The 20880-nt window shown below is 39.4% G+C and overlaps 1 protein-coding gene across 4 annotated transcripts in view; it reads right to left on the bottom strand.

Moving 5' to 3' along the window:
* The window catches only part of CALU (calumenin), a 31424-nt gene that overhangs the window by 7881 nt on the left and 2663 nt on the right, over nt 1–20880 (bottom strand). For 3 of the 4 annotated variants that reach the window (XM_021715277.1, XM_008063588.2, XM_021715276.1), the window contains exons 2-5: nt 12703–12934; nt 7767–7960; nt 3401–3567; nt 2597–2657 (exon numbers count right to left, since the gene is read on the bottom strand). In XM_021715277.1, the coding sequence (XP_021570952.1) occupies nt 2597–2657; nt 3401–3567; nt 7767–7960; nt 12703–12923 (643 nt within the window). In that variant the 5' untranslated portion in view covers nt 12924–12934. Of the gene's footprint in view, nt 1–2596; nt 2658–3400; nt 3568–7503; nt 7695–7766; nt 7961–12702; nt 12935–20880 lie in introns of all 4 variants that reach the window. The other variant, XM_021715278.1, reaches the window with a different exon arrangement.

The raw sequence follows: 20880 nt of genomic DNA, 5'->3' as shown, positions 1-20880 counted from the left end.
TGAGTTTGCTAAGAATGGAAATCATACCTGCCGTCATTTTCTTCCATCTAATGAAAATATGTTTGATTCTAAATATATGCTTATATTTGCACTTCTGGCTTTGAATTGTTTATTTGGTGCCTCAAATTTCGTCTTGATTCATATTACCACAAAATGATCCTCTCCTAAGTTTTGGGTCAACCTTGACTTTGTTAAAGTTTATACACTGAAGGAATGGTTTCCAAAGTACCTGTATCTTATCACAATTTTATGTACAATCTTAAATTACAATTTATTTTTTCATCACAATATTTATAAATGTCTTTGCTGAAATAAAGTGTGAGCTAATACTAACTTTGGTAAAATTTATTTTGCTCTTTTGCTTTTGTGATGCATTGATTATTATCGCCCGCACACTCACACACACACACACACACCCACACACACACACACACAGTAGATAATTTTGGTGGTTTCAAAATGTAATTCCTTTGCCTTTGAATCAATCTAATGCAGAAGGAGACAACACTATTTCCCCACTTGGCCTCAATGGTTGGTAAGTGCTGGCAGTTAACAGTCACACAACTCAATTCCTCTCCTCAGGAGGTTTAGACGAGTTCCTCAGTTATAGCCACAGGCAGTAAAATGGCAAAAGTGAAGAATGAAAAGGCAAAACAGGCAAAAGTAGAAAATCCCGTCAACGTCCACTTGGCCCAGGAAATGTACATAAGCGCTTACCCACAGTGTGCATGATCGCCAAAAAAAAATCACTTTGGGAAAAAATTTTACCTTCCATCGCTCATCCCTTTTCCTCTAAATTAAAGTCTAAATACATCACTGAGCTTTAGAAGAAAAGGGTTGGGAATAGTCAAGGTGTAATTCAACTGGAATAACTAAAAATAACACGTGTGACATGACACTAAGTCAAGGAGTGACTTGTTCAGTGCAGATTAGTGACAGGTAACAGAAAGAGCTTACAGTCTCCTTTTTAGACTTAAAATAAATAAATATTACAGGTAATTAGCAGAGGTCTAAAAACAAACAGGCTTATCTGAAACACAAAACAAGTGGTAGACCAAAATACATTGCTATAAATAAAAATAAGAATGTGAAATATTAAAGTATTTAACAGCTTTCAAAATGAAATTCTATTTGTAATAAAGTCATTTAGAACAAGTCTTAATACTTTCCATCTCTTCTCTTTTTTACTCATTTTAATTTCCATCACAGTAATTGTGAAACACTTTGCTCAACTATATGGTAAGAGAGGCAGTTTTTGTTTTCTTTTATTGAGTCAGAGTCTCACTCTGTTGCTCAGGCTGAAGTGCAGTGGCACACTCACAGCTACTGCAGCCTCGACCTGCTGGGGCTCAGGTGATCCTTCTGCCTCAGCCTTCCAAGTTGCTGGGACAACAGGCATGCAATACGACACCAGGCTAATTTTTTTATTTATTGTAGTGATGAAGTTTCTCTATGTTGTCCAGGCTGGTCTCAAACTCCCGGGTTCAGGCAATCTTCTTACCTCGGCCTCCCAAAGTGCTGGGATTACAGGTATGAGCCACTGCACCCAGTCAAGAGGCAGCTCTTTTTTAAAGCAATGGGAAAATCTTAAAAGTTATCCTGAATAAAACAGAGCTTTACTTGGGAAAAAATAGCCTTGAAGGTGTGACATCCAAAAGATTAAAAAAAATTTAAACCAACAACTAAAAAAGAAGATGGCAAAAAGGGAACGACTTAGGACAACAACAACACAAGTCAGAGAACCAGACAGAAAACACAAACAGAATACAGTAAAAAGGAATGACTAAAAGAAGGATCAACAGCCCAGGATCTCTTAATCTACTATTATCTACTTCCCTAGGTTTCCTAATGCCAAGCTAGGCTTTTTTTTTTTTTTTAAGAGACAGGATCTTCCTGTCACCCTGGCTGGAGTGCAGTGATGCAATCATAGCTCACTGAGCCTCAAACCCCTGAACTCCAGCAATTCTCCTACCTCAGCCTCCTGAGGAGCTGGAACTAGGGGTGCTACCACCACACCTGGCTAATTTGTAAAAACTGTTTGTAGAGGCAGGCTCTTGCTATTATTGCCCAGGCTGGTCTTGACCTCCTGGCCTCAAATGATCCTCCTGCCTTGGCCTCCCAAAGCTCTGGGATTATAGGCATGAGCCATGACACCTAACCTCTTTGCAACTCTTTACCATCAATTCCATGGAGCATTCAAGGTATATTGTATCTGTGCTGTCAGTATGGTAGCCATGGCCACATGTGGTTATTGAGCACTTAAAATGTGGCTGATCCAAATTGGGATTTGCTATAAGTGTGAAAAAAAATGCTCAGTAATTTACATTGATAATGAGGGGAAATTATAGCCTTCTGAAACGTTAGGTTAAATACCATACATTACTAAAATTATTTTCATCTGTTTCTTTTAAATGTGGCTCACATTTATATTTTGATGGATAGTGCTACTACAGATACTCTATCAAAACCAACTCTTCATCACACTGGTCTGGCTTAATGATCTGGTGAGAGATCATAGACAAATTGTTTCTATGGGTAAATACATCTTCCAAAGCTTCTTAGCTTCTTCTAAGAAAAACACTAGAAACAGACTTACCAATATACTCTTCCAGATCAATGAAACCATCAGCATTCTTATCTATATCCTCCATCGTTTCCTAAACAGGGAAAAATGAGAAGAGGCTTTTAAAGTTAGTCTCTGAATGAATTTGCCAGAAGAGAGTATCATCTCTAGTTCAGGCAAACATTTTTCATTCATTAAAAAGACACACACACAAACACACATATGAATGTGTGCCTATATGGTTAAAAAAGCCATAGGAAATTGATGCTTTTCTAGCTGGAAAATGGTAAAACATTAGCAATTTCTTATGCTTAAACCTAAGATAACAATGAGTCTTCTTGAAAGAACATTGACACTGCTTAAAGATGAATGATCCCACCAAACCCATGATGTTCTACCTGGAAGCCTTAGTCATGTTAAAGTCATACTAACAGAATATGTGACCAGTGATTATGTATATTGCATAGATAGTGTATGTTATCAGTAACTGCCCTTTGTGAGAATTCATCAGTGTCATTGTTAATACTACTCTGACCACTGGTCATGGGATATTTTTAAAAATAAGATTTAGCCTTATTCTTATATTATGAAGCTACCAATAAAATGGTAAAATGCATTATCTGATGAAAAGTATTATTGTACTAAACAGGAACTCCAAGGTAAATACAAAAAATGACTTGATCAATGTCAGAGAAAAACAGTGACAGCTTGGACTCTGAATCTGGCCAGCACTTGCATAGCAAGCCACTCTTCCAAATACACAGGAAAGGCTTAAAGCCCGGCATAAGCCATAAAAAGAGAAACTAATCCCTGTTCAGAATCCTTGATCTCACCCACCTGCACAACGATATCTTTCATATAATCATACTCCTCAGGGTGCAAGAAAGCTGTGAACTCCTCCTTTGTGGCAATGAGATCTCCATCTTTGTCTGCCATTTTAAACCTCCGCTCATCTCTAATCATCATCTGTTTATAGTTAAATCCATCATCAGGGTCTGGATCATCTAGAAAACAAAAATTTAGGTCAAATCTTAAAAGGATTTCAGAAAACATGAAAATGTGTGAGGTAGGGAATCAATTTCCAATAAAGATAAACCAAGCAGTGAATACATAATTGATTACACATGTAAAATTGCAGCAGTATAAAGACATTTAGTTTTGTGCTAAAGCTTCAGTAATCAGACCCCAGAGTAGGTCCAAGTTCAATATAAATGTTTTTGCCATTCAACATGGAACTCTGGCTCCCAGACTATGTAACTCAACATGTGATGCCTCACTGTTATTGGTACTAAGGCTACTTAGAAGGCTAATTTAATTTTCTAGTTATGCCTGGGAGGCAATGGTGGCACTAAAGTCATACTAAGTTTGAAGTACCACTTCCTAGCTGTGTGGCCTTCATCAAGTAACTGAACTGGGCATCAGTCTCCTCATCTTAAAATGGAGATAATGATAAAAGCCAAAAATGAATACCAAAGGCATTCTACTTCATATTAAGGACACTTGGATTCAAGCAACACCACCATTTGAAAGATCACACTTTTTCTCAGTCAACCCAGAAATCTACCAAGAGTTATAGATATTGTTCATTCCCTATTTATGTAAAATTCTAGAAAATATAAACTAATCTAGAGTCATAGAAAGTAGACCAGGTGAGTGGACTGCCTGAGCCTGCAGATTCGAGACCCACCTGGGCAACTTGGCAAGATCTCGTCTCTACAATAAATCAAAAATTAGCCAGGCCTGGTAGCGAATGCCTGTAGTTCCAGCTACTTGGAAGGCTGAGGCGGAAGGACTGCCAGAGCCCAGCGGATCAAGGCTGCGGTGGCTGGGAGCGTGCCACTGCACTCCAGTCTGGGTGACACAGTGAGACTCCAACTCAAAAAAAAAAAAAAAAAAAAGAACGGAGACCAGTAGTTGCCTAGAAGGGACAGAATGGGGAGGGTGAGAAGGGTTACAAGGGGAGAGAAGGAAACTGTGAGGGATGATGGGTATGTTCATTAGCTTGATTGTAGTGGTGGTTTCATTGATGTATGCATGTGTCAAAACTCATCAACTGTGCACCTGAATATGTGCAATTCATTGTATGTCAATAATACCTTGATAAAGCTGTTACAAAAAATAAACATCAGATTACAAATTGAACTTGGACCTACTGCATAGCAGCAGTTACCTAATTTTTACTTAAAAATCTAGCTTCTTTAAGCTAAAAAAAATGTGGAGTTAACTGCAGAACAGGAATTTAAAAACTTTTTCATTTTGAGCTGCTGTGTAAACCAAATAAGATAACATATGCCAGGGTATTTTAAAAAGAAAAAGACATCACATTAAAGGTAACAAGTTATTGTTCCTGATGTACACTGATTTAGTAAAAAAGAGATGACACAAATTTTATAACAAGATCCGCAGGGCCCCTTTAACAATAACACCATTACTGCTGACCTTTGATTCTGCAGTTCAATCTTTCCATACTTTAAGCACAGTTTAAAGAAACAAATCCAAAAACTACTGCTCTATTTTAAAAGTGAGCAGCTTGAAGCTTCATTTTGTGTTGAGTGTCAAAAATTCAGTAACACAGCTTATTGAATCATAAGGCTTTGGGACCCTGTTATGTATATTCAAAGCCATAATACATTGGAGATAAAAAACTTAAGGAAAATATCACCTTTCTCAGGTACCAAGCTGGCTCTTCCAAACAGATACAACATTTCAGTACCAAGTATGTAACATAAATAAGAAAGATGATAAGACAATTTATACTGTAAGACCGAATTCTTAGCTGAAGAGTTCTCCTTCCTTCCTTAGGGTGAAAAAACATGGTGACTGCAGACAAGTAGCTTCATAACAACATACACATATGTATAAAGATGGGTAAAGGAGCCAGGCTCGGTGCCTCAGCCTGTAATCCCGCACCTTTGGGAGGCTGAGGTAAGTGGATTGCCTGAGCCCACGGGTTCGAGACCCGCCTGGGCAACGAGACCTCATCTCTACTATAAATCAAAAAATCAGCCGGGCGTGGTAGTGCATGCCTATAATTCCGGCTACTTGGAAGGCTGAGGCGGAAGGATCGCCGGAGCCCAGCAGGCGAGGTTGTGGTGGTCGAGAGTGGCCACTGCACTCCAGTCTAGGTGACCGAGTGAGACTCCAACTCAAGAAAAAAAAAAATGGGTAAAGGAAGAGGCAAAACTTTATTTATCTAAAATTTTATTTTAAATGACAAAACCTACTATGTCCACAGCCCTGCCTGCAGGGCTGGATCTATCCTAAGCACCAGCTTTGGTCCTAGTTGGTCTGTTCAGAGAGAGCCTGCTTTGGGTAGGCTCTTGATCTAGTTTTGTTACAGGCAGTGTGGACCTTAGTATTTCGTATTTTACTAGTGGCAGAGACAGTGTTAATGTCCCATTTGTGGATAATGGATTCATTGACATGAATTTTAACCAAGAGCTATGATGATCTGTACCTGAAATTGAAAGTGAACTATGCATACACTCTCATAACTCCTCAGCACTTCTCTACACAGGCTCTTCACTCACTGAGTACTGTCTACCCGAGGCCTCCAGGGAAAGATGCCTTATAAAGACATTGCTCCTCCAGCCAGTGCTGTGGCTCCTGCATAGTCTCAGGCAGTAGAAATACCCATTACTTGAATCATCAGCCCTGTGAGGCAACAGTGCTCTCAGCAGATTTGTATGCACATAATCAGAGTTGAAGAATCATTCTGGGCAGCCAGTGAGTGCCTAGGCCTGAGCTGAGATTTATTAACAAGCCATTTTGTTTAGATCACCATCAGCCTGCCCTTTGCTTTATATTTATAATTAATTTCAAATAACTCAGGAGGGTGCTGGGTCTCAGCACGAGCAAGAAGCAGAATGACTCTCCATCTGTGTCGACTTTTTAATACACATGTTCTTAATTGGGTGAAGGATATGTTTGGTTCTTGGCTAAGTGTCAAGCATTGAGAGACTGCTGCTTTAGTCTTAGGAATGAGAATAAGCCTGACACAGAAATAAAAGTCTCTTCACCAGAAATGCATGCAGTCCTGTAATTATCACAGACAGCTGGCTATCCAGGGGGAAACAGACCATTACACACTCACTGTTAGTCAGTGGTAAAGAATGCTTGCTTTAACCCAGAAATTTGCCTAATTTCCAGGATAAAAATGCAAAAGCACCATTTATACATTCTTGTCTCAAACCATAACCATGTACAATAGAGGAATCTCACTAATAGCAACACCCTAGGTCATCAACTCAGTGAGATCATTGCCTAGTATTCAGCAGCAGGCAAGTATAATAAGTAAAAGGAAATTACTAACAGGTGGCCCAAGCATATAAGCTACCAAATCAACAGAAAGCAATCAAAGTAACATTTATTTGCCTTGAAACATTTGCAAAGCAGGCTGATAAACTCATATGCCAGAGAAAACAAATGGGAAATTTTCATTTCTAAACCTCAATAAACAGAATACTGAGATATTACATTTTTTCAAGTAACACTATTTTATTTTGTTAAGGAAAGACAGTAAACCCCACCCTCCCATTCTCACCAGTTGTAAACAAATCCAATTTGGCTTCAATTTTAGGCCCAACACTTTAAAAGGACCATGTCAAAAGACATCTCAAAGTCTCTTACTTTGCATTGTTGGAACAATGCAGCCTTTTAAATGAAATCTACTCCAAAAATTGTCTCTATGAGGGTTGACAAAAAAAAAAAATAGTGAAAGTATATTTGAAATGCTAACAATGCAGAAAATGTCATACTTCAGAAAACCACAGTAAGTTAAAAATACATAATAAACAAACTTAAATAAAACAAGAGGGAAATCAGCTTGGCCTCAAACTATTTAAGATAAACACAATTTCTTCCTTTCCTTCACTGTATGACCCATTTGTTTCTTTGACTCAAGACCATGGTCTCTGCCAGGCTGACATCTCGCCCCTTACCCAGGTAAGTGCCATAAGTCACGTTTCTGTACTCATCCCAGGAGATTAAGCCGTCTTGATTCATATCAAACTCCTGCCACTGGTTTTCAACATTGTCAATGTATTTCTTCTGGGCGTGCTTAATCCAAGATTTCAGCTCCCCCTCCGTCACAAACCCATCTTTATCCACGTCTATTTTATCTACAATCATTCTACAAGACAAAACAGTTACGTTTCAAGGTGCCGGCTCCACAAGGCTTTTCCCCCAGAGAGTAGGGACCTACCTAAAACGTAGCCGTAGGTGGCATTTTTATACTCCTCCCAGGAAACGAGGCCGTCCTCATTGAGGTCATGCCCCTTCCACTGTCGCTCTACATCCTCGTAAATCCAGCGCTTTTGTGCAAATTTAATCCAGTCTTTGAGCTCATCCACAGTGACAAACCCGTCCTTGTCGCCATCTATTTTACTTACAATCTTTCTGTAGAAAATGCAGAGAAATCCAGCAAGAGGTTAAAAGAACACAAAGCTCTGGACGTAGCCAGGTGTGTGCTGTGACCATAGGTGTTACCCAGGGCTAATGCACAGAAATTAAAAAAAAAACTGTCTCTAAAAACAAAACTGCCAGGCTGGCAGCTGAAAAGTTTTCTCCTAAATGGTCCATTACTGGTTTGTAATGAGCCATCTGAATAAAGCAAACACAGTCCATGGCTCGTGTACCTAGATCCCACAGCAAACCCAGCCATCTCTTGAGAGGCAGATTTTAGCCGAGGTAGAATTCAGGAGTGAAGATCCAGGTTCCTAGTTCTTTGCATCAAACATATAAATCTTTCTATTTCTCTCTATTGCTTTTAGAAGAAAATCTCCATTTTTGGGCAAATAATCATGCTACTAAAGTGGTTTTCTATTATAAAAAGTCAAAACATTTAGACCAGACTTTAAAAAATTTAGCTGCTTTTAGAAAAAGTTAACACTTTTGTTAAAAATATAAAGATATCAAAAACAATTCTGGGATCACTTATGCATCTGAAGGTAAGATTGTTTAAAAAAGCATGCACACAGACAAGAAGATGCTTATCTAAAAATGGCTAACAGCTTTTACATAGTACATTGTATTGTTTTTTTAATATGAAAACAGAACTCTGAGGAAATGATGTGGTAATGTATATATCTCTGATGATGAAAATGTTAATAAGCTCAGAGGGTTAGTGTGCAGATTATAAAGCAAAACAACAAAGCCAAGGAATCAGTATACTTCTCTCTTTATGACCGTGATTTTAATTCAAGGATTTAAAAATGTGTGCATGATATGAAAACTACTGTTTAAAAATGCAGTCACCTGATTATAGAGGCAAAGTCAACCTGTGTAATGTCCCACAAGTAAGCAGCCCAGTTTGGAATAGGAAGTTTAAATCCAAACTTCCAAGAAGTGAAATCTCCTATACTCTATTATTTGTAGGACTGAAAAAGACTTTAATGTGACAGCAAATAATGTTTTTCTTCAGACTGTGTTCATTTAATGAATATAACACAGGAGAGTAATTAGAATCGCAGAGCACTAGTGACATTGCTTATAGACTCATCTTGATATTGATTTGGCTTTAGCCACAACTGTCTAGTACTAAAATCCTATAGTTAACAAGCATTTGCCTTCAGAGAATGTGGAATCTTGTATCTTTTCCTCTAAAATGTTAACAGAAAAGGTAAAGCAGTTACAATTATCTCTTTTTTTTCATCCACAGGGCTCTGCTTGGTAGAAGTTATCTCTTAAATATCCTTTTCTATCTACATAGACATAGTAACAAATTTTTTGTTGCAACTGTTAAATTTTAATAGATTAAATGATACCAGTATTGAAAACGTCTGCATTATTTATAACAATATTCAGTTTGTGACCAAATGCTACTGGCTACCAATAGTGTCACTGTACACTGGAAGAAGGCAGGGTATTAGAACCCGTCCCATCCCCAAAACTATTATAAATAGCCTTAAGAGAAGGATCACCCAGATGAAAAAAGGTATGACTGTTCAAGACAGGCTTTTGAATAAAGTTGGCTGAACAGCATTCTATTCAATGGAAATATTCCAAATGGTTTAATCCAGGGGTTGGCAAACTGTTTTTTGAAAAGAGACAACAGTACATATATCTGACTTGTGAGCCACATATGGCCTGTCACATATATAAATATTTGTAAATATTACTATTTACAAAAAAATAAATATGTATACACACATGTACATAAATATACATATATATTTTTAACATTCCTCTAAAAATTTAAAAGCAATTCTTATCTTGCTGACCATCCAGCCTGCAGGCAGTTGTGGAAGTCCGCTGGAAGCTGGCATATCCTATTTTAGGCATGAAGCTCCAACCTATGATCTTTAAAAGCATAAGTTCATCAAGCTAATGGTGTAGTAGTCCTATGACATTGGAGAACCCTACAGATGAGGCTATGATGCCACTAAATAAGCATTTATCCTAAGACAGACACAATGCTCTTAGTGCACCTTGTTATTTCTCTTAAGAGTAAACATATACTTCTGTTTCAAGGGGCATAAAGCAAACCCTTTAGTCTTTTAAGAATCTGGGTCAATAAGTGGGCTCTGGAAGGGTGCATAATATTCCTGAAACTTTCAGCATGCAGAATTTTATATATATTCCTATGTGTGCACTTTTCTGAGGAAGTCCTTAACTTTCATCAGCCTCCCAAAGGGTCTTGTCTTGTGAGTCCCAAAAGGGATAAGGAACTGCTCTAGTTCCCTTCTGTAGCAAATATATCAAGAGTGAGAACTTTTTTTATTTGAGTTGGAGTCTCACTCTGTCGCCCAGACTGGAGTGCAGTGGCCGCTCCCGGCCACAGCAGCCACGAGCTGCTGGGCTCCGGCGATCCTTCCACCTCAGCCTTCCAAGTAGCTGGAACTACAGGTACATGCTACCATGCCCAGCTGATTTTTGATTTATTGTAGAGATGAGGTCTCGTCAAGTTGCCCAGGCGGGTCTTGAACCTGCGGGCTCAGGCAATCCACTCACCTCAGCCTCCCAAAGTGCGGGATTACAGGCTGAGCCACCGAGCCTGGCTGAGAACTTTTTAATATCAAGAACCACTTCCTCAAAACAACTTTTCATTTAAAGGACACATACACGAAAATTAAGCATATTGAGACTTTTTTCCTCACATGTAAGGAAAAAATGTATTATTTGTCAGCATTCGTAATAAGAAAAAGAAACTTGTATATTAAAATTGTTTTAAAAAATGATTCCTGGCTGGGTATGGTGGTTTATGTCTGTAATCTGGGAAGCCAAGGCAGGAGGACTGCTTGAGCCCAGGAATTCAAGACCAGCCTAGGCAACACAGCAAGACGTTACCACTACAAAAAATTTTAAAAATTAGTTGGACGTGGTGGCACATGTCTGTAGTCCCAGTTACCTGCTTTTACTTAGGAAAAAGTGGCAGAAGGATACCTGAGCCCAGGAGGTCGAGGCTGCAGTGGTGTGAGTGTGCCACTGCACCACAGCCTGGGTGACAGAGTGACTCCGACTCAAAAAAAAAAAAGCTTCCTGTGTTATTTTAGATATAATTACTGAAGATTTCAAAATGATAGTGAATTTTTGCAATTACGGGTATAAGTCAAGACATAGTCCTTAATAATCACTTGCCTTACAGACAGAAAAAGGGGACAACTGTTGCTTCCTGTCACCTACCAGAACAATGATGCCTCAGTCAATACATTAAAAAAAGTTCACATAGGAGTCTTGCTTCCATCAACACATCCCTGTATAAACTAGGGATATTTGTTACTATCTCCAAAATTTAGGAGAATTAAACAGTACTTAGTTCATTGATACATTCCATAAAAACACGACCTCATCATCTTAATCTAATCAAACAAGAACCTGATCATATCCTGAACTTTTAATGATATTCACTGATGACAAAAAGGAATACTTTCTACTGAAAATGGCCAGCTATTTCACTACCTGCAAAGAGCCAGAACTATCTACTCTAAATGACAGAAAGTCTAAGAGTCTTTCATTATTTAAGAGTAATTCTGCAAAGAAACACATGCAGACTGAAATGTGGCTGGACATGCACAATATTAATAGGTTTGACAGGAAGATGGAGGACACCCTCTTGCAGTTCCATCTTCAGCTTTGAGTGTTAGCAGTTATAAGATTAAAAGTGAGGATGACCTTAAAGTTAGAAAAGCAACCTAACAGAAGACCGACACTGATGTGTTTCCTACATCTACTTTCAAATGTTTTGGGATAATATTCATTCTACGTAGCAAAATCTTCTGATTACTTCTGTCAATGTTAAAGGATAAAATAGTGTATTCTTCAGTCAGCAGGTAACCCAATGAAAAATACATTTATTCTGAAGCATACCCTCCATGATGGCAAAATATTTTGGAAATTGCTATATGTGGTACAACTGTTCACACAAACCTGATGAGTAAGTTGCACCAACAGTGCACACTGTGAAGAACATTTTCATAAAACTGACCTGTATCACCTTAAAAAGTGAGGCTTTAGAAAAACCAAAAAAAGACATCCTTAGATGCTCTGTTAAAAATAATCAACTGGGATTCTACCAATTCCTTTAGGTAAAAAATGGCCAGCTGAGAGCCCGAGAACCTGACTATGGTCTGGCTGTTACTGAAACAGTAACTCATATTCAGACATTAGACCATTACTGGTTATAGTCTCCTAAAAGATAAGGTTGGTTTGTTTGGCTTTGTTTTTTAATTAAGCAAATATCTCAGAATGAAAACAAGGTGAAGGACCCCTTGGGAAATTATAACCTTTCTAGAAAATAGCCTAGGGGTCCAATTTGCAATTTATTAGCAACTCAAAGCTAGGCTTAGGCAACAATGAATAAATAGGTCACAAGCAGTTTTTAAAAATTAAAGCAGCAGCGAAGAGAAATCCCCCATGTAATGTTCCAGGATCAAGATGATGCAATTCAAGCTGGGTCCTGTAGTACTTGCTACTTTTATGCAAAAATGATTTTGCTTTGTAGAATGAGGTAAACTTATCCAGGAAGAAATGTATGAAAGCAGGCACTCAATTAAATTTTAGCGACAGCAATTCCATGGTTAGCTTTCAGAAGATGTTCTTCAGCACAGCTTTACTGTGGTGACTGAACCAGAAAAGAAGAATTAGTTGATTTATAAAGAATATCATTACCCAAACTAGACCCCTGAGAGTTGGCACCTTACCCAAGCCTTTCCTTGCTCTCTTCTGGTGTCAGCTGATCAAAGGTCTTTGCTTCTTCAGCACCCAAGAAGGCATCATGGTCATAATCAAAACTCTGAGCATCATTGTGAACCTTGTCGCTGAGCTGAGGCTCATGATGCACACGGTCCTTCTTTTCCGTGGGCTTGCTCAAGGCCAAAGCTGTGCACAGGGACAGGCACATAAGAAACTGTCGCAGGTCCATGATAGCCAGATCTTAAAGAAAATGAAAACCAGTTCATTCAGGAGCCAGTATGCTTAATAATTAAATAAGAAATTAAAAGCTCACATCTCAATTAAATTATTCATCTCATATACACATCTATTCAAGTCATTTGTGTTATTTTGAATATTACTTAACTCATAAAATTAAGTATGGTGGAATACTGGACTCTCCAATTATTATGGTAAGACTTTTTTTAATCAGTTTCCTTCAACTGATTGCAGGCCAATAAGATCTTACTTTATAGTTAAAATATCCATTTTGTGTCTTTCTTCAAAAGACACCAAAGTAGAACTTTAATCATTTTGCCCAACAGTTAAAAGTTAAAGAACCAAGATTTAAATTCTGACCCCAAATCCTTTATTTTTTTTTACTGCATCAGTGATCTGGTCTTCAAACCTGGTTGGTTACTAGAATCACATAGGAAGCTTTGAGTTTCCTCTATTGATCCAGAATCTCTATTGAATCCAGACACCTGATTCTGGTGCTCATCAGGTTAGGCGCCAATAAAACACTCAGCAGTTTCCTTGGTCTACAGCCCACGTTTGGGCTTAATCTTGAATCACCATCAAATACCAAAGCATTCAGATGGTCTGGTCAGAGATGACAACTTCTTTATCCTTCTGGAAGTGTTTCCCAGACTTGTGGAGGCCTAAGAACCACCTGTTCTTAGTCTACTGTTCAAAGCGGACTTCCAAGCCCTATTCCAGACCTTCAGAAGCTCTGCAGTCACAAGTGATGCTACTGAACAAGCTCAAGGCTGGGACACTTGACTGAAAAAGTGACAAAAGTCTGCAGAGAAGTTGCAAGAGAGAAATTTGCTTAGCACACTCTACAGACACCCCACAAGACTGTTCAGAGTGGTTAAGGTCTTCAAGAACAATCAGGGTTTTCCCATGCTTTTATATTTTAATTACTCTTTCATCAGCAGAACAGGGATTCCGAATGCTTTTCCCCTCCAGAGGGAATATGTTTTTGCAATCTCAAATTATCTCTCATTGATTTCCCTTCATCCCCAGCCCCTGGTACCTGTGACCAGGGTACTTTTTATTAGAAATAGGGTCTTTGCAGATGTAATCAAGTTAAAGTGAGGCCACACTGGATTAGGTTGGGCCCTAACTTAATGGCTGATGTCCTTGTAAGATAAGGGAAGTCTGGACACACGGAGAAGAGAATGCCATGTTATGAAAGAGGTAGAGACAAGTGACACACCTACATGTCAGGGAAAATCAAGGATTACCGACAACCACCAAATGCTAGCAATCAAGGAAGAACTCTCCCCTAGAATCTTCAGAGAGCATGGACCGCCAACCCTGATTTTGGACCTTTAGCCTCTAGAACTATGAGAGAATAAAATTCTGTTCTTTTAAATAACTCAGTTTATAGCAACTTGTTACTACAGTCCCAGGAAACTAATACAAGACAGTAGAGAGGGCAGTGCCACATGGAAGTTAATATTACCTTGTCCTAATCTACAAATTAAACTAGCCACAGAGTTCATTTTCTGCAGGACATCACTAGCAGAACTAGCTAAACAGTCACACTTTATATGTAAATACTTACAAAAGAAGAAAATTCAGCATAGCTCCTAACTCAGTGGTTCTAGATTGAGACTGTACCCTAGAGTCACCTAGAGAGCTTTTTGAAATTTGATACTAAGTCCCGGCCCTAAACAATTAAATAATAATATCTGGGGGCGAGGCCTAGGCATTAATATTTTGTAAAGGCTTCCTAGGTGCAGTCAGGTTGAGAACCACTATTCAAACCAAATCCTCAAGACAGTTAAACAGAAAGTGTATTCAGTGTGAAGAAACTACATATATCTGATCCTGCCACAAAGCTTTGGGAACTTGAATGGAGTCAATTGTGCCAGGGGATAAGAAAATTAAATGCACCAATACATTACACACATTTCAACATATCCATTTTTCTTGTAACCCCCAAATAGTAACTAAATGAAATTATAATGTGTTAGCATGGATGTGTAGAGCCCTTTGGATTCAATAAACAAAAAAATGCTTAGCACACCTAATGGTGAGCATGTTATATAAGGACTCCTTATAAACAAAAGGAAAGCAAATAGAAAAATATGCTTAGTTCCAACATAACCCAGAGAGCTGATTACACAAAGGCATAATCTGAGGCTTCTGTGAACAACTTTCAGGTTTTGGCAGGGCACACAAGGGCACTGTGTGCAATCACTGAGAAAGACACTCTATTGGGCAGGGTGGGAGGTCCTGAAACGGTAGAGGACACATCAGTGGAGGAAAACATGCTCTAGAATAAACAAGACAGTGCAGTGAGGCAGAGAAACGCAGCTAAGGAGGGAGTGGGACACAATCTCTCCTAAGGGTCATGCCCCAAGTGCACCAGCCTCACACAGGTACTGTCAATGATGGTGTGAAAGTTAAGACTTAGAAACACCACCAGAGAAACAATATGAAAGCAAAACCACAGGGCCCATGGAGAAAGGGCTAGAAGGTGTACTTGTCTTAGCTGCTCTCACTAATGTTAGAGCCTGGCTATACTTCCCTCAACATACTCCTTCACTGGATCCCATCAAAATACCTAAACTTATAGACAAAGATCCTTGCATTAAGATGTTCAGTGATGATAGCTTACAATGATTTAAAAACTGGAAAACAAGATAAAGCAGAGAACTGGTAAAATATATTAAATCTGTATTATGGAATAGTACACAGAAGTTAAAAAGAATGAGGTGGAGCCGGGCTCAGTGGCTCAGCCTGTAATCCCGCACCTTTGGGAGGCTGAGGTGAGTGGATTGTCTGAGCCCGCGAGTTCAAGACCCGCCTGGGCAGGCGAGACCTCATCTCTACAATAAAATCAAAAAATCAGCCAGGCGTGGTAGCGTGCGCCTGTAATTCCGGCTACTCAGAAGGATCGCCGGAGCCCAGCAGGTCGAGGCTGCGGTGGCCGGGAGCGGCCACTGCACTCCAGTCTGGGCGACAGAGTGAGACTCCAACTCAAAAAAAAAAAGAATGAGGTGGATCTATTTGTGGTGAAATGGAGAACTCACCAAGATATGTTAAGTGGACAAAAAAGCAAGCTGCAAAGCAATGTCAAGCCCTCATTTATATAAAATGCAAGCAAAATTAAACAATCTCCCCGGGTTGTTTGTAGTTGTATAAAACACATGCACAAAACCACCACGGGTAAACAGTGGTAACCTCCAGGATCAAGTGAGAAGAGATAGAACTGGGTGGGCAGCTGAGGTTGATGTGGATGTGAACTTTAATACGATGCTCTGCTATGTTGTCTCATTTTTGTAAATGGCTCACTCATATGTATTATCTTCTTGCATGTATTGTTCCAGGTGAATAATACTCTGGCTGGCCTTCCAATAATTCAACTGATCAGTCAAATCAGTTAAAGAGTAAAGAGAAAATTAGAGATTTAGTGGCTCTCTTAAATACAACATCAAAGTGAGTATACCTTTATTTTAGGGCAAAAATGAAATTTCTACCTCAATTTTTTAGACAAATACAACTTTAGAAACAAGAAACAGGATTATATGTTTTTGATGTTTTGTGATATTTCCAAACAATATTTAATGTAGAGACTTACAGAATCAAGGAAAATCAAGAGTCACTGAGACAAAGGATTTCCCTTATGCCTGAAGGGCTTTCACTTTTGGAAAAATTTTATAAATTATTAATACATCCACAGAATAAAATAAAATATAGTATAATAACCCTTTTTTTGCAGAGACAGTGTAGAGTGACACACACACACTCAGTGGCAACAGAAGCACACTCTCCATACACAGGGTGTGTCCCCTCAGGTTCTAAGCCTGCAGGTCGTACTGAGGTCATGGGCGAAGGGTCCTCCACACCTGCTGACCACATCTTGCAGCTGTGCACAGTGGATTTGCTCATCTACCCTTCCTTGAGGCAGTTGCCCCCCCAGGTCAGGCATGCCTAGATCAATGTCCATAACTTTTGGTAATACCTTTAGTTCACCTTTGGTTCATTGTAATACCCAAAATCCTACCCCTAGAGAGAATTCACTGCCATTTTGTGAACATGCAACACACGTATAAGCACCTTCTGACACTACACCTGCACACTGGAAATCCCACTCTTTTCACGCTTAAACCCGCACTCTACCCGATGTAAAATGCTACATAAACGATGTGCCTTTAACAATTATGAGTTTTTTCCCATCCAGCCAGCCACTCCTGGACCATCTCCCCTGTAAATTTCAGGATAAAGCTCATGTCTTGGCCAGGCACAGTGGTTCACGCCAGTAAGTCTAGCACTTTGGGAGGCTGAGGCAGGAGGACTGCCTGAGGCCAGGGGTTCAATGACCAGTCTGGGCAACTTGGTGAGACCTCATCTCTACAATATATCAAAAAACTAGCCAGGCATGGTAGTGTGTGCCTGTAATTCTGGCTACTTGGAAGACTGAGGTGGAAGGATCGCCTGAGCCTAGCAGGTTGACACTGGGGTGGTTGTGAGTGTGCCACTGCACTGTAACTTGGGCAATAGAGTGAGACTCTGACTAAAAAAATAAAATAAAATAAAATAACTGGGCGTGATGGCGTGTGCCTATGGTCCCAGCTACTCAAAAGGTTGAGGCAGAAGGTTTGCCTGAGCCCAGAAGCTTGAGGCTGCAGTGAGCCATCATCTTGCCACTGCCCTCCAGCCTGGGTGGCAGAATGAGACTCCGATTCAAGAAAAAAAAAAAAGGTTTATGTCTCATCCATTGTCTCTGGAAATTTTTTCAGCTTCTCAGATACAGTGCCTTCCTTTCTGGGGTCTTTGGGAGTCCAGTACAACAGGGTCTTGCTCTGTTGACCAGGCTGGAGAGCAGTGGCGTGATCACAGCTCACTGTAGCCTCAAACTCCATCTCGACTTACTTAAGTAGCTGGGCTTAAAGGTGGGCACCATTATGCTGGATTAATTTTTAAAGTTTCTTTAGAGATAGGCTCTTTCTGTGCTACCCAGGCTAGTTTCAGACTCCTGCCCTCAAGTGATATCCTGCCTCAACCTCCCAAAGTACTGGGATTACAAGTGAGAGCCATCACATTCGGCCTCTATCTCACTGCTGACGAAAGTGCCTAAATGGTTATCAAGGACAAGCCAATGGTTCTACCTAGTTTTCATCTCTCTGCAGGGGGCATGAAAATTAGAACTTTAACAAAACACCTCTTTTTAAAAATTAATATGGACACTGAAATAAACACAAACACCACACCAAAAACTGACTGTACTAGATTTATCTAAATTCCATGTATATTAAAAAATGTCCAGGCTTGGCTCGGTGGCTCAGTCTGTGGTCCCAGCACTTTGGGAGGCCGAAGCGAGTGAATTGCCTGAGACTGTGGGTTCGAGACCAGCCCGGACAGCTTGACGAGACCTTGTCTCTACAATAAATAAAAAATTAGCTGTGCATGGTAATGCGTGCCAGTAGTTCCAGCTACCTGGAAGGGTGGGGCAGAAGGATCGCTGGAGCCCAGCAGGTCGACACTGGGATGGCGGTGAGCGAGTGTGCCACTGCACTCCAGACTGGGCAACGGAGTGAGACTCCAACTCAAAAAAAAAAAAAAAAAAAAAAAAGTCCAAGTATATTCTCTTAAGACAAAGAATATTTTATGTGGGAAGATGTGAAAAGAAACAATGAAATAATTTTTCATATAAAGCACTTGAAAAACTACATCAGTGCAGTTCATTTCTGAAGCATCTTTCTCTTTTCAACCAAACAAAAATCAAATGATGGAAAGCTAATGGTCCTTTGCATTTGCCTTACCCCCTTCAACACAGCTACACAATGGACAACATACTATTAGGAAAAAATACGATATATGTAAATGAAGGACTTAGCTGTTTGAGATCTAGAAGGTAAACCAATGGTTGTGAAAAACGAACCTCCCCAGCTGTCATTTCTAAATGACTTAAAATTTTATCTCTCTAAAATTCTGTTCTTCCTACACAAAGAGTAACATCCAATATTCTTTCTCAAAAAGAAAAGTCTAGACTTGCACTGCCCAGTACAGTAGCCATTAGCCACACGTGACTACTAAGTATCTTATGTGTGGCTAGTGTGAATTAAGATTGGTAACAGTGCTACATTTTATATAGAAAGAACGGCATATTGCACGTATTGGGTTAAATAAAATATATCATTAAAAGTAGTTTCACCTGCTTTAGATTTTCACCTGAAAATTTAAAATTACACATGAGGCTTGTACTATATTTCTATTGGACAGCACAATATTAAACACAAGCCAAAAGACTAGAACAGAAAAGATATCAAGTAGCTATCATTCTTTTGTAGTACGTCATCAATGAGCTTGTGCAAAGTTATTTTCATGAACTGTTCCAGTAAAGTAAAAAAGATTAATGATGTAAGCCTGATTTTAGTAACGATGACGAATCTTAAGAATTAGCTTAACTGATCCACTCAAACCTTTCCTTGAAAGTCCTAAACTCTTACCATTCCTCCCCACATCCCACTTTTGGTAAAAATCCATTAGTCACAGAACACTTACAGTAAATTGTTTCAGGAAAATTTAGTTGTCTAGGTTAAACTCAATTTCTCAATGTTAACACTAAGTGATCCCACAGTTAACTCTGGTTGACCAAAGACCCACTGCTTAATGTTAACAAGTAGGAGAAATGGGTGTGGCATAAAATTCCAGTTCTCTGAGCTAGATGGATATTCAGCAGAAAAGGCAATTATCCACAATGCAGCAAAAGCAGATCTCACTGCTTAAGTGCCTACTTCAACTGCCTGATAGCAGTTTAACTACACTAAGGCCCAAGTTATGAAATCTAGAAATCTACCTGATATTCTTCAGGTATCGATTTTAATGGAAGTACCACCAATGGACTATGACATAAAAGTAATAATGTCATCCTTCAACATTTGCTGAACATGATACTAACACATCATTTATTTAATGTTTCTATAGTGATGGAATGAATGGACATCAGTTCATTAATACATTTTTAACTAAATTATTTGTGGGATGGAGGAAATACATTTACAAGACAGGTAAGTAGAGAAAAGTGCAAACTTTGGCTGGAGAAGAAAAACTCTGAGAAGAACTGAAATTGTTACTCAGGCTTCTATAACCAAGTAACTCAGCACAAACGAAGTTTTCCTGGCTACAGAAAAAAAAAAAACTTTTGTAAGGAAAAGGTTCTAGAAATTCTGTGGGAAAATTTTCCTTATGGTTGACGAAATCTTAATACATAGTTGTCAGAGGAATGTCACAAAATATAGGGACACAAGGCTTGGTTTCTAGTTGTAATTTTGCTGTGCATGTGTAACATGCATGACACCACTGAGAATTAGGTAGTTGTTTTAGCTCAACTTCCCTTCAGTGCCAAACATCTATAAATAATTTTAAGATCCAAGATGAAAAGACCCACCTACTACCATCACTCCAGACAGAAGTGATCTGTACCTATTCTTTTCATTTTTTTGTTCTTTTTGGACAAAAAGGGTATAAGCCAACCTAAACTTTTATAAAACTTGTTTGTACCATTCAATCATAATGGTCATATGCTACTTAGACTCCTTAGCTCCCCTATAGAATCTACATTTTTGGAATAATGTCTATGTATCCACTAATATAAATTATTATCCCTGTATAGTCCCTAATACACTGTCCTGCACTTTTTTTTTAAGATACTATTTTTTTCAGCCGGGCTCGGTGGCTCAGCCTGTAATCCCGCGCCTTTGGGAGGCTGAGGTGAGTGGATTGCCTGAACCCGCGGGGCTCGAGACCCGCCTGGGCAGGTGAGACCTCATCTCTACAATAAAATCAAAAAATCAGCCGGGTGTGGTAGCACACACCTGTAATTCCAGCTACTCGGAAGGCTGAGGCAGAAGGATCGCCGGAGCCTAGCAGGTCGAGGCTGCGGTGGCCGGGAGCGGCCACTGCACTCCAGTCTGGGCGACAGAGTGAGA

The sequence above is a fragment of the Carlito syrichta genome, unplaced genomic scaffold (genome assembly GCF_000164805.1).
Source record: "Carlito syrichta isolate Samal-C Ts95f unplaced genomic scaffold, Tarsius_syrichta-2.0.1 Scaffold306949, whole genome shotgun sequence".
Taxonomy (NCBI): Eukaryota; Metazoa; Chordata; class Mammalia; order Primates; family Tarsiidae; genus Carlito; species Carlito syrichta.
This window is presented reverse-complemented; position numbering and strand designations above follow the sequence as displayed.